The sequence below is a fragment of the Vanessa tameamea genome, chromosome 22 (assembly GCF_037043105.1).
Source record: "Vanessa tameamea isolate UH-Manoa-2023 chromosome 22, ilVanTame1 primary haplotype, whole genome shotgun sequence".
Taxonomy (NCBI): domain Eukaryota; kingdom Metazoa; phylum Arthropoda; class Insecta; order Lepidoptera; family Nymphalidae; genus Vanessa; species Vanessa tameamea.
This window is the reverse complement of record NC_087330.1, coordinates 8495106-8507445: the sequence shown is the minus strand read 5'-3', so window position 1 is coordinate 8507445 and position 12340 is coordinate 8495106. Positions and strand designations below refer to the sequence as shown.

The window sequence follows — 12340 nt, the reverse complement described above, 5'->3', positions numbered from 1 at the left end:
TTTTTTAACATAACTTCTTTAATATATATATCTAATGTTAAAGGATTATTTTAACACGGAATAGAAAAATAACCTAAGATTTCATTACACATATTTTTACTTTAGAAACTAAAAATAATTTTCTTCCAACTAGATATTTCAAACCAAAACGAAAATATTATAAATTTTGCTTCAGCCCGCGGAAAATCAATTTACTCAAATTTATTAAGTATAATTCTTATAATAAATAATTATTAAAGTATACTGCTCTGATTTATCTTTTAATGTTTAAATTTGGATTCTCATTTTAAATATTAACGATCAATTGGAATAACTAACACCTACTTATCCAGAAGTCATTCGAACACTTTAAAAAGTACGTGGTAAATCTACCTACTTTTAGGATACGACATTGGTCTAAAACTACTAATTGTTAAAATTATAATTACCTCTAAGGTTTGTAGGTAACACTGTATTTTATACATATAAACTTACTAAAGTTTTGTCAAAATTTGTCAATTTTCATAAACTATTTAGCATTTGGTGATTTATATATGTATTATCTAATATCTATGGATTTTGGTGCTAATCCCGTGTGTCGCATCTACTTCAGTTTATAATATATATTATCTATTACCTATGGCCAATCCCAAACAACTTTAGTCGTAATATTACTTCATTTGTATTTGAAATATTTTATTACAAAATATAATGCCGCGTAAACCATGTTACTGGACGCGTAAATTAGAGTTGGAATTAGTTGACTTTGTTCGTCAAAAAGAATTTATTTGGAAACCGATTGGAAACACGAATCATCTAATTCAACAGAAATACAAGGCTTACGCTGAATTCGCAGCGAGACTGGGACGCGGATTTACCGGTAATAAATATATTATTTTTTAACGTAAACTTAATTTATCTCAAAATGATACGATATTTATAAATAACAAGAACATTTACTTGGTGATAGGGCTTCGTGCAAGCCCGCCTGGGTAGGTACCACCTGGTCATCAGATAATCTACCGCCAAACAGGAATAAAGGAAAATGAGCCAATACACTACTGCCACTGCCACATAGCATCTTAGTTCCCAAGGATGGTTGGTGCATTGGTGATGTAAGGAATGGTTAATATTTCTTACAGCACCAATGTCTATTGGTGCTGGTGAGAACTTACCACTAGTTGGCCCAATTGTCTGCCTAACTATGCAGGTGAAACTATATATATATATATATATAGTTTGAAACAAAAATATGTTAATGTTATTTGTAACTTAGTTCTTTAGTGTATTTATTAAAAAAAACTCCTCAATAATCTTCTTCCTCCCCAATTTACAGTAATATTTAATACACATTTTTTTTTTACCTCTAAGCAATTCAACAAAAAACAAGGGTTTATTGGTAATTATACATTTAAATTTAACTTATTACTGTTACTGTAATAATTAAAGGTGCTTTTTAGAGATGTTTTGATTTAGTACATAACTATACATGTTATAACAGAAATAAAAGTTAAAAAAATAAAACCTTTTTCTAAGCTCGTTCTGTCAGAGACCGATGGGTGAATATCCGAAGCACATTTAACCACAATTTAAGGCGAGTTGATAAATCGAGAGAAACAGCTCAATCAGCTTCAGAGGTGTATGTTCCTTGCTGGCCTTTGTGGAAACCTCTGCAATTTCTCCGAGAAGCCACTTTGAAAGATGTTGTTAATTATGTAAGTTAAATGACAAAATTACTAATATTTTTCTTGTTTACGTTTATATATGATTCAAACTTTTTTTCTGAGAAGAATTTCACAGTAGCCTGAAGTTTGCAAGATTGATCTGTGTTTTAATCTTTCCCATCTTTCGGATTTCTGTCAAATCTGGAATATGATGGTAAAGGAAAAAAGAGTGCAAATACTTGTATCACTTTAATATCTCTGGAGTAATGGTTAATATCTGTTGGCAAGATTTTTTTCTAATAAACTTTATTAAATCATGTCTAAAAGTATAAATACTACTTAGCCTGGGAATATTTCAAAGATAGATGCTTATTAAAGAATGTTGATACTATAGACGATAATTAAGTTTATCAACTTATTGGGCACATTTCAAACTGTATGTGTATATGCTACTGTCAATCTGCTATATATTTTTTTACAAAGCTGGAGAGTTTGAAAAGTTGAACAGGCTAATCTCAGGGACTACTACTATCATTGGAATTATTACTTTTATGTTAAATAATAGATTTAATGTTCAAGCAGATTAGTAATAGTTTAATTAAAAATTAAACATAAGCTATTGAGTGGAATTATAGATTAGTTGGTACTTTATATTGCTTGAAACTGGGGTGTATAAACCAAATATAAGTTTTTTCAAAGTCAAATAGTTTTGACATATATATGTACAAATATTATAAATGCAAACATAACCTAACTTGATAAAATTTGGTATGAAATAAGCTTGAAACCCAAGGAAGGTTTTTATACTGAACATCTGACAATCAACCCCGTAAACTCCGGTGACAAATAGTTAATAATAATTTAATTCTTATTTGAAATTTTTTAGGATTACACCCTGAATGAAGACTTTAATGATCTTACATCAAATATACAAGTTAAAGAAGAAGCACCGATGGAATATGATGTGGATCTTGTTGGTATCAGACAGCGTGGTCAAAGAACAGATAGGCCTCGTAAGAAAATTAAAAACAAAGCTGATAACAGTAATAAATGTATACAGATTCTGGATGATCTTGTCAAAGCTTTGAATCCTTTATTAGAAAAAAAATCCGAAAGTAGTCGATACTGGTATTTTGGCAAGCATGTTACAGAGCAACTTAATGCAATGAGGAAGATTGATGCTGAATGTGCGAGTCGTGATATTATGTTACTTTTAGAAAGTATGACTGAAGGCTGATATGCTATGATGGAAGACTTGAAGTCTGATCCATTGAAAGGTTAACTGGGTACTGAAGGAGGCTAGTAGTATAAATGTCCAGTAAGGAACTGTGCTTAAGAGAAATGAGAGGCTTAATGGTTTGTACACACTACAATATAACGGTTTGAATCATAAGACTTGTTGATTTTAACAAACTATCTAAATAATAAATTATATCACAGAAAGAGCAGAATCACGATACAAAGGTTATTCAAGTATTTATGATAGTTTATAAGAATAATGCTTTAAAATTATTTACATAATAAGTGCTTACATTATGTACAAAGCCCTTGTTTTAGTTTTAGTGTCATTTTTTTTACCAAATCATTTTATTATCATATATAATATGTTATGTTATTGTTCTCCAATACATATTTATATTTTTTTATTGTTATAAAGAGTTACCGTTATATGGAGTGAAGAAAGAAAAACAACCAAATTAACAATAATCTTTGATATGTTGTTGATAAAATTCATAAATATAGTCAGTTAACTTTGCCTGACGTTTTTTGCTTTGCCAGTACTTTTTGACTCTTGATATGTGGTGGAATCTTCTTGATTAAACAATTAAAAATTCTACTAACTTAGCCACATCAAGCGCTTGTTGAATAGTTGGTGGTGGTTCAGAATCATCTACTTGATCATCTTCTTCATCTTCATTCAGTTTTGCCATACTTTTCGCCACTAAGTCAATAATTTGTTCACCATTAAGTGAACCGGTTCTGGTCACATTGTTGTGTATATTTTCTTATGTTTGGAGATCTTCGTTAAAATTTTCTGGTATGTTAAATTGTCTAATCATTCAGTTGTAGATTGTTTTCATTATCAAACGGATCCGTTTCTACTGTTTGAACATTAAAAAGTCCCGCGTGACGTGTCGAAATGAATGCTGTATAGTAGCTGCTGTTACCTCTTTCCAAATCAAATCAAATCAAATCAAAAATCTTTATTCAATATAGAAGTGTTTACACTTGCTTATTGATTGTCAAAAATCTACCACCGGTTCGGAATTTAGCACCTCGGACCTGAGAAGAACCGGCGAAAGAAACTCAGCGGGATATTTTTTTTTTTTTTTCATTTTGCATGTACAATAATTATTATATTTTAGTTATTTGAAACAGCCTGGAGGCGATCATTTCATTCCCAAGGTGTGCAGTCAACTAAAAAGTCATTAGTGTTGTAATATCCTTTAGCACACAAACGCTCTTTAACGATTCTTTTGAATTTTATAATTGAATAATTTTGAACGTTTTCTGGGATCCTGTTGTAAAAACGTATACATTGCCCCAAAAAAGAGTTACTAACCCTGTGTAATCGGGTACTTGGAGTAACAAGTTTATTCTTGTTCCTAGTGTTAATAGAATGTACGTCACAATTTCTGGGAAAATCGTTTATGTTTTTGCGTACATACATAACATTATCAAAAACAAATTGAGAAGCGACAGTCATTATTTTAATTTCTTTAAATTTATCTCTTAACGAATCTTTTGGGCCCAGGTTATAAATTGCACGAATAGCCCTCTTCTGCAGTACAAAAATAGTATTAATGTCAGCTGCATTACCCCAGAGTAGGATGCCATACGACATTATACTGTGGAAATAACTGAAGTACACAAGGCGAGCCGTATCCACATCAGTCAAAAGTCTAATTTTTTTTACCGCATAGGCTGCAGAGCTGAGTCTATTCGCCAACTTATTTATATGGGGGCCCCATTGGAGCTTAGAGTCTATTGTCATACCAAGGAACTCTGTTGATTCTAAAACATCTAATGCTTCCCCGTTTAAGCATACACTCGTTTTGACACATCTTACATTGGGAGTAGTGAATTTAATACATTTAGTCTTTTTACTATTTAACATTAAATTATTAACACTAAACCAATTTACTATTTCAGAGAGAGTATTGTTCACATCGTCATATATTGAAAGACGTCTTTTTATTTTAAAAATTAAAGAAGTATCATCAGCAAACAATACTATCTCGAGTTTATCACCTAGGAGATGTGGCAGGTCATTTATATAAACAAGGAAGAGGAATGGTCCAAGAATTGATCCTTGAGGGACCCCCACAGTAACTGGAGACCCGGGAGATCTCTTTCCATTTACATCAACCCTCTGAATCCGATTGCTCAGATACGAAATCAGAAGACTGAGTGCAGTGTCCCTAATTCCATAATGACGTAGCTTCCTGACCAAAGTTTCGTGTTGCACGCAATCAAAGGCCTTAGATAAATCACAAAATATCCCTAAGGCATCCTCTGACTCCTCCCAGGCCCTGTAAATATTTTTAACGAGCTCAACACAGGCTTTTGATATAAAGTTCACTGTTGTACACAAGTTCACTGTTACACTGTAGCACGTTAATCGAGGTCTTGCCGTGAGTTTCGATCAGTTCCATTAACATTTTTAAGGGTAATCACGCTCTGCTCCATCGGTTGCAATATGCTGGCTGTATTAGTTTCGAAGATTAGATATACGAGGGTGAGCAAGGCTATTTTCTACAAGAAGAAAGATTTTTCGTGTTTTCAATTCAGCATCCCATTTTCTCACTTCTTCTTCAAAGAACTAAGCTGTTATCCAAGCTGATTTATTTGCTTTATATGCGACTGACAACTGTTTTGTGTTCTTGAATTACCGAGGATTTTTGGATTTACTTATAACTTAAGAGCTTTATTTTTTCTGTATCATTCATATTGGCAGCTACTAGAACAATACTGCGCTTTTTAGGATCTTCCTTCAAAACATTTTTTTTTTTATTTTAAAGATTTGTCGGGAGTCAGCTTCAAAAAAGTTTGCAGAGTACTTCTCCTTTAATTTAGGCTACACTTTATTTATCCAGTCATTAGTCACATTCATATCAACAACCCGCGCCTCCGTTCATTTTATCGTACATAATTTTGTGACGATGCTTACATATTCTGAGCGAACCTTCTAATGCTTTAAAGTTACTGACGCCAAGTTGTTCGGCAAACTTATCAGCCTTAGCTTTAACAATTGGACCCGACATTATTTATTATTATTCTGACGCTGATTGTTGAACCTCGATAACATTGCTTGATCCAAGTCTTCGAATTTTGGCTTCCTTTATTTTTTAGGCGACTTTCCCTCCAGCATCGCCTGCAGAATTGTTTCCTCATTTTTCCAAAAGGTAACAACAGTAGATTGACTTGGTTCACGATGTCTTCCAACGTCACTTTTCTTTTCGCCCTTTTCAATCGCACGTATCACACAAACTTTTTCGTCAACACATAACGCCTTTCTTTTACTGGCCATGTTAACAGTTGCAAAGTTGGTTTACGACTGATAAGATAAATTCAGATTTCAGCTGATATCACTGCATCAACTTCATTTGGCCTTATCTTTTCAACCAATCAAATCTAAATGTGTGCATGTGGCAATCCTCGTTTCTGCCACTCGACAGAATTTATTTATTTATTTATTACATATGGCACACAAGACAGGTAATAACTGATAAATAACCAAACAATAAATTACAGAGTTCGAAGATTAGTTACACCCCAATATTTGTGTACACATCAAGCAAGAATACATGAAATCACAGTTAACAAGGGCTGAAGCTATTACAAGTAAAAATTAAAGAAAAAAAAAAAAATCATACGAATATTACATTTTTGGAGAAATTAAGCAATAAGTATAAAAAATAGCAGAAAAAAAAAAAAAAAAATATATATAAACAATATTACATAACATTGTCAATATATTACGTACTAAGTCTTAAAGATTAAATTCATCAAACACCTCCTAAATATACGAAACTTACTCTCGAAAACCCAGCAGCATGTCTCACCAAACATATAATGTTTTACGATGAAATCCATTAAAGATTTCAACTTTTGTCTAAAGACTGGCTGTAATATCATGACGATCAATGGGTTCAATGGGGATCAATGGGTTGCCCAGGGAATAACTCCTGCTTGATTTCTTTCCAGTGCGGATTGCATGTAAATGTGATGAACAAATCTGCTGTACCATAATGACGAACATACGACATGGCATCTTGAGCGTATTCGTGCATATGTCGAGGGCTTTCGATGTATGTTGCTGGAAGAATAGTCATCCGAATAACATTCTGTGCATATCCCTCAGTATTAATCGCATCTCGAAGGTGAATATATTCTTCAGATCGGAGTTTGGTCTGATTCAACCTGATGAATGTTAATCTCCCCGTTTAAATTTTAACATACATATCAATAATATATTTGTGATATAATCGGCGACATTTCAATATGTGATTGTCTTCATTTTCCCGAATCATTAGGCGGTATGAATAATAGTTCATTGAACTGATTTTTTTGTTGGTTTCAGAACCTGTAAATAGATTTTGTTGTAATAACATTGAAATATAAAATTAAAATACATAATATAGTGACTGAGATATTATCGCCATAGCTAAACTAATATTTTAATTCCCTTAATGGGATTTATCATATTTATTAAGAAATCATAGCCATCTTCACCTTGCCAAAATATAATGGGATATTGCAGTGCATCATATGAGCGGTGTATTTCCTTTATACGTTGTAATTGATCATTCCGTCGATGTAAAACAATATCACGGGATTCCAAGTTTTCTCCAACTACAACGATAGCAACTTCATCAATAGGTGCATTAAAACGTCTTGCATGTTGACCCGCAGGTGTTTTATCAGCTCTGATTACAATTTTGTGATTATCAGATGGCATTAGATCCAGTGCAGTTGAAATAAAGTTTGTAATTGTTCTACAATAGACCTCTACTAAATTGTTATGTGCACAACGCAGATTAATTTCTTGTGGTGAAGTGCCCATAAAATAAATTTGCAGGAATTTGTAGTTGCTATCTGACACTGGTAACAGTGAACCTGCTCTGTGATATATTTGGCCTTGTATCTGTGAAATAAAAAAAAATTGCAGAGGGTTTCAGCAAGTTCTAGTCTGAATGTACCCAAATTGAGAAGTTGATCATTTCCTTTTATATTATTTACCTTCTTGAACATAATCCATGAATTTATAACTGCGAGGTCCAGGAAATGATAAAATAAGCGCATGGTCCACTTGTGGCTCTTCATTGTGATGTGATCACGACCTATAAATGAATCATTGTATCTCATTTTAAGTGAATGGTAAATTCTTATGAGAAATAAAGTTCTTTATACCTAATCTAATAAGTCCACGCCTCCCATGTGGGCATTGTACTCCTTGATGACTTTGGGGCATGGAATAGCAACTCTCTCTTTCTTCGATTTATCAAAGCGTGTGACTGTGGTTGCTGGTTCTGCTCCTACGTAAGTGGAAATAAGGTTAACGGGCTTGTTATCTTTCCACACAACAGCACTTACGTCAATATCATCCACAGTCGCCACGTTTTCCTCATAGAATTCTCTGGGTACGTACTTTTTCATTATAGTGTTTTTTTCAGGCAATTTGCAGTTTCTCAATCGGTTTACTCTTACTGTTCCCAGTGAGAAAATTCCTTCCTTAGCTAAATAGGTGACGAGAGGCACAGAAGTATAGAAGTTATCGAAGTATATAATGTGATTCACATTGCGTGGTACCATTCTAGCTAACCTGACGACTGTATTGCCAGACTCTCCCAAATCTGGCTCACCAGGTAAGATGTTATATTTGGAACCCCCTCCACTGTAAACCTCAAATCGAACGCGAAAACGATTGCGTCGTTGTAGGTTTAACACGTCTAAACAATGGGGGGTCCCCGCGCGATTGTCAAATGCGCCAATTTTGCTACGGGATTGCACTCAAAAGAGCCGATTCACTAACGACTTTAGCGACATCTATCAAAAACTATTAAAACAAAAATTCTGACAATATTACACTAGAAACTATGTACGAAATGAGATCGTTTGGAATGAAAGTCATTTTAGAGATTTTTGCAATTGTGACGATGTCGTTCTGGATGAGCGTTATGTAGTCTTTGAGCTGAACATTTTAACCAAGACATAAACACGTTGCTTTATCTTATTAACGTAAACGTTTTCCTTCTCAATCAAAGCACCGTCACTTTGCTTTGGAAGATTTTTCTTTTAATCATATTAAAGAAACATCATCTTTGGAATCTGAACTGTAAAACCCTTTTACTCGCTTTTGGCAAAAGTTGCTAATATCCAGACAGACAAATTTAGTCGCAAGCGGAAGGAATTGATTTTTCCACGGTATTTTGGAATGGAACATAGCACTTGGGATGCAAGAGCAAAAGCCATGCTGACAAAAACAATTCAAATTTCTATACTTGAGAACTCCAACCTCCTCAGTGAAAACTTGATGGACTTTCATAGTACCAAATAACGGTAGGATTTGCTCCTGGATCTGCTTTGAACTTTGCTCTAAATTTAATAACATCTTTCAATGTAAGATAGAAATTAGTAGCATCAGAGATATCAGTTTTACGTATAACAAGTTGGTCAGCAGTAAGTTTAAAAAATCCGCCTATCTCATCTGCTGCACATTTGCCATGGCCTGCTTCAAAAAAATTCCACGTAACTTTAGTGAACTTGTACTCAGAGAATAGTTTTGTGCAAATCAGATAAAAGTTTTGTTTTTGGCGGTATTGAGTGGCTGGGCCGTCTGAAAATAAATGCAGAATATTAACTTTAAGAAATTTGTCATGAATTGAAGCAAATATGAAGATGAGCCCAGATTGCAGCTGGATTGTGTGAAAATTTTCCAGACAGGGTACAAAACGATGATACATCTATCTTATTATTTGAGCCACTACTATATGTACATCACTCCCGTATGTTCCTTAGTTGATTTCGGGAACATCCAAAATTATGAGAATGTACTTCTTCAAAAAATTTGCAGTTATAATTTTCACTGTGTTTCACTATTTTCAGTCTATCTCAATATCGTCGATAGTGCGTAACTACAAGGTTGACTACTTTCCAGGAGATAAAAAAACTTTATAATATATTTAGAATGATAAAGCGAATCTTGCTGAAATATTGGGTTCTTAGTTTACTAGGCCATCAGTCAGTGGTAGAAAAATTGCAGTTTTTTCTATTTATGCAGGTGTTACGGCACTTACGCGGTTTCATTGTGCCAATATCAGTCTCATGATGTAATTAAATGAGTACATACGCGTAATTGAAACAATCATAAAAAGTACAAAACAACTTTTTATTCATCTGAAACAAAAACTAATGACACTTCTGAATCACAAAAATATGGGAAAGAAACATTTTTTTAACTCTCAACAAAAATAAAACATATTTAGTAGGTAAAACACTCCTTTAACTGTTCAATCTTTACAATACCCGCATCATAAACAAAAAACAAAAATTGTAGTTGTACTGGGGGACCAGGTGTTGTATTGATATAATGGACAGTAGAATTTTTGACCTGGCGGAAGACTCCTGACGGTTTTGTTAACTCTGGATACAGAGATAAAAGATCATGGAATTCTGTGTTACCGGATATCGCCTTAATGCTGGCTTGGGTATAATTAGTCGTTAACCCGTTTGTTGTTAACGTTGTTATGGTGTCCACCAGGCGTTTGTTTTTGCAGTCTACTAATAATCCATCATGTGTCATAAAATCGGCGTCAATTATTATAGGTTTGTCAACGTTTGCGATGACAAACCGCCAAAGTCCCGCCTTAGATCAAGGTTGAGGTGCAACGTCATCGTACCGTACGTCTCAATTACACTGCCACGAGCAGCGGTTAATTTGTAGTCGGAGGGTTTACTATACCGTTGTAAAAATCGCCGTGGTAATACGCACAGATCTCAGCCAGTGTCAATTAGGAACTGCACTTTAGATTTCTTGTCCATAACGAATAGGCGACTGGTAATACTGGGGATTTTGTCTGTCGCCTCTACGAACTTCCGTTTTGGTTTCCCGAAACGTAGTTGCAGGGCGTAGTGCATTTAGTGGCCTTATCTCAGCTCGATTGCGACTGCGGCTACGACTACGATACCTCGATCGGTCCCTGCCATAGTGATGTGAGTTTGAAGATAATTTTGAGATCTGCTGCTGTTTTTGAGCTATTAAGAGTTCGTCGAGTTTTTTTAATAATATGTCGAATTTGACTGGAAAGAAGGTGGAGGTGCTGGCCACTTGTTAAAGGGCGGGTGTAACTTCACAATTTTGTCGGCTAGTTCAGCCACGTCCTCTAACTTAGTTGATTTCTGTGATAGGATAACAGCTTGCACATGCATATTTAAGCAAGCATCATAGTGGCATCATATTTAAGCAAGATATTTTCAAAAAATATACCATTAAGAGCTAGCGTTATGGGGCTTTTTATTGTATCGCTAGATAGTGAAATGATTAAAAAAACTTTACCCATGGCATTTAGGCACAAATATAATAATGTTAATTGCATTATAGACTGCCTTGAAATAGACACCAAATGGTCTAGTTTACTATATTTTTCCAGGTTTTGGGAACCAACACTTGTTTAGTTGAATCCTGTGACTTTGTCCAAACATTAAAATGTGGTATGTTTGTTATGGAAGACAGGGATATCAAACATTTAGAACAATATCATAAAAAAGCTGATATTACACTAGTAAGACTTCCTAGTGTCGAAACAGGTGTAAAGATTAATAAAACTGAAGCAAAACTAACTAAACAATTAGCTAGCCTAAGGATACATATAGAGCGAGTTAATCGGCGCTTACGTGAATTTCGTATGCTTAAACCACATGCATGTATTAATTTTAAATTTAAATACTTGATGACATAATAATCACAGCATGTGCCTTAATTAATATACAAGATTCTTTAATAAAATAAAACAAATGAAAATCAAGACTTATTTTATTTAAAATACATATATTATAGTTCTACAGTCTTATACTATAATAATGGATAAATATTTATTTACCAAAACTCTAATAACTTAATTTTTATATATATTTTCAATATGTTTAGGATCATATTGAACTCGTAATACTTCAACTTTTTTATTTTGGCAATCATCTGGATCGGCTTCACAAAAGAAACAGTTTTTCTTGTTAAATACATTTGAAGTTGCATTTGAGTATTGTATTTTTCTGTGGCTTCGCCGTTTTTAATGTAAGTTTTATATGTTTTCCCATTATTAGGGCATTTAATTTCTATTACACCATCTCCAAACATGCCATCTGGGGAACCAGCAATCATCGGATAAACTGAACTTAATACCAGTCTGCATTTATTTATTTTTTTATTTAGTTTATTCTCCACAGTTTTTCTTACTTCATCTTCTAGTTTACGTCCACGTTTCATAGCTGAAGTATCTGGTATCATTGCACCTAATATGAGAGATATGAATGTACCATCAATCTTTTTGCAGCGTCTAACCTCAAATCATCTAGATGCAGTTATTCTTCCATATCGCAGCTAATACCAAAGACAGCTATTGACTTGTACTGTTGTTTCTTCTTTAACTTTTCTTTTTAGTGATGCAGATATCTGAACTTTTTTTAAGAATTCATTT

General features: G+C 33.8%; 1 protein-coding gene across 1 annotated transcript; it reads left to right on the top strand.

The window, feature by feature from the left end:
• The first annotated feature begins 621 nt into the window (after window positions 1–621).
• On the top strand, window positions 622–3018 carry LOC113400681 (uncharacterized). The gene is made up of 3 exons (XM_026640332.2): window positions 622–859; window positions 1516–1694; window positions 2530–3018. The coding sequence occupies exons 1-3, from the start codon at window positions 691–693 to the stop codon at window positions 2878–2880; spliced, it is 699 nt and encodes a 232-aa protein (XP_026496117.2). The 5' UTR covers window positions 622–690; the 3' UTR covers window positions 2881–3018.
• Window positions 3019–12340: the final 9322 nt, after the last annotated feature.

Coding starts and splice junctions, on each gene's coding strand:
- LOC113400681 (XM_026640332.2), top strand. CDS start 691: ATGCCGCGTAAACCATGTTACTGGACGCGTAAATTAGAGTTGGAATTA. Junction 860..1,515: donor ACTGGGACGCGGATTTACCG/GTAATAAATATA, acceptor CCTTTTTCTAAG/CTCGTTCTGTCAGAGACCGA. Junction 1,695..2,529: donor TGAAAGATGTTGTTAATTAT/GTAAGTTAAATG, acceptor GAAATTTTTTAG/GATTACACCCTGAATGAAGA.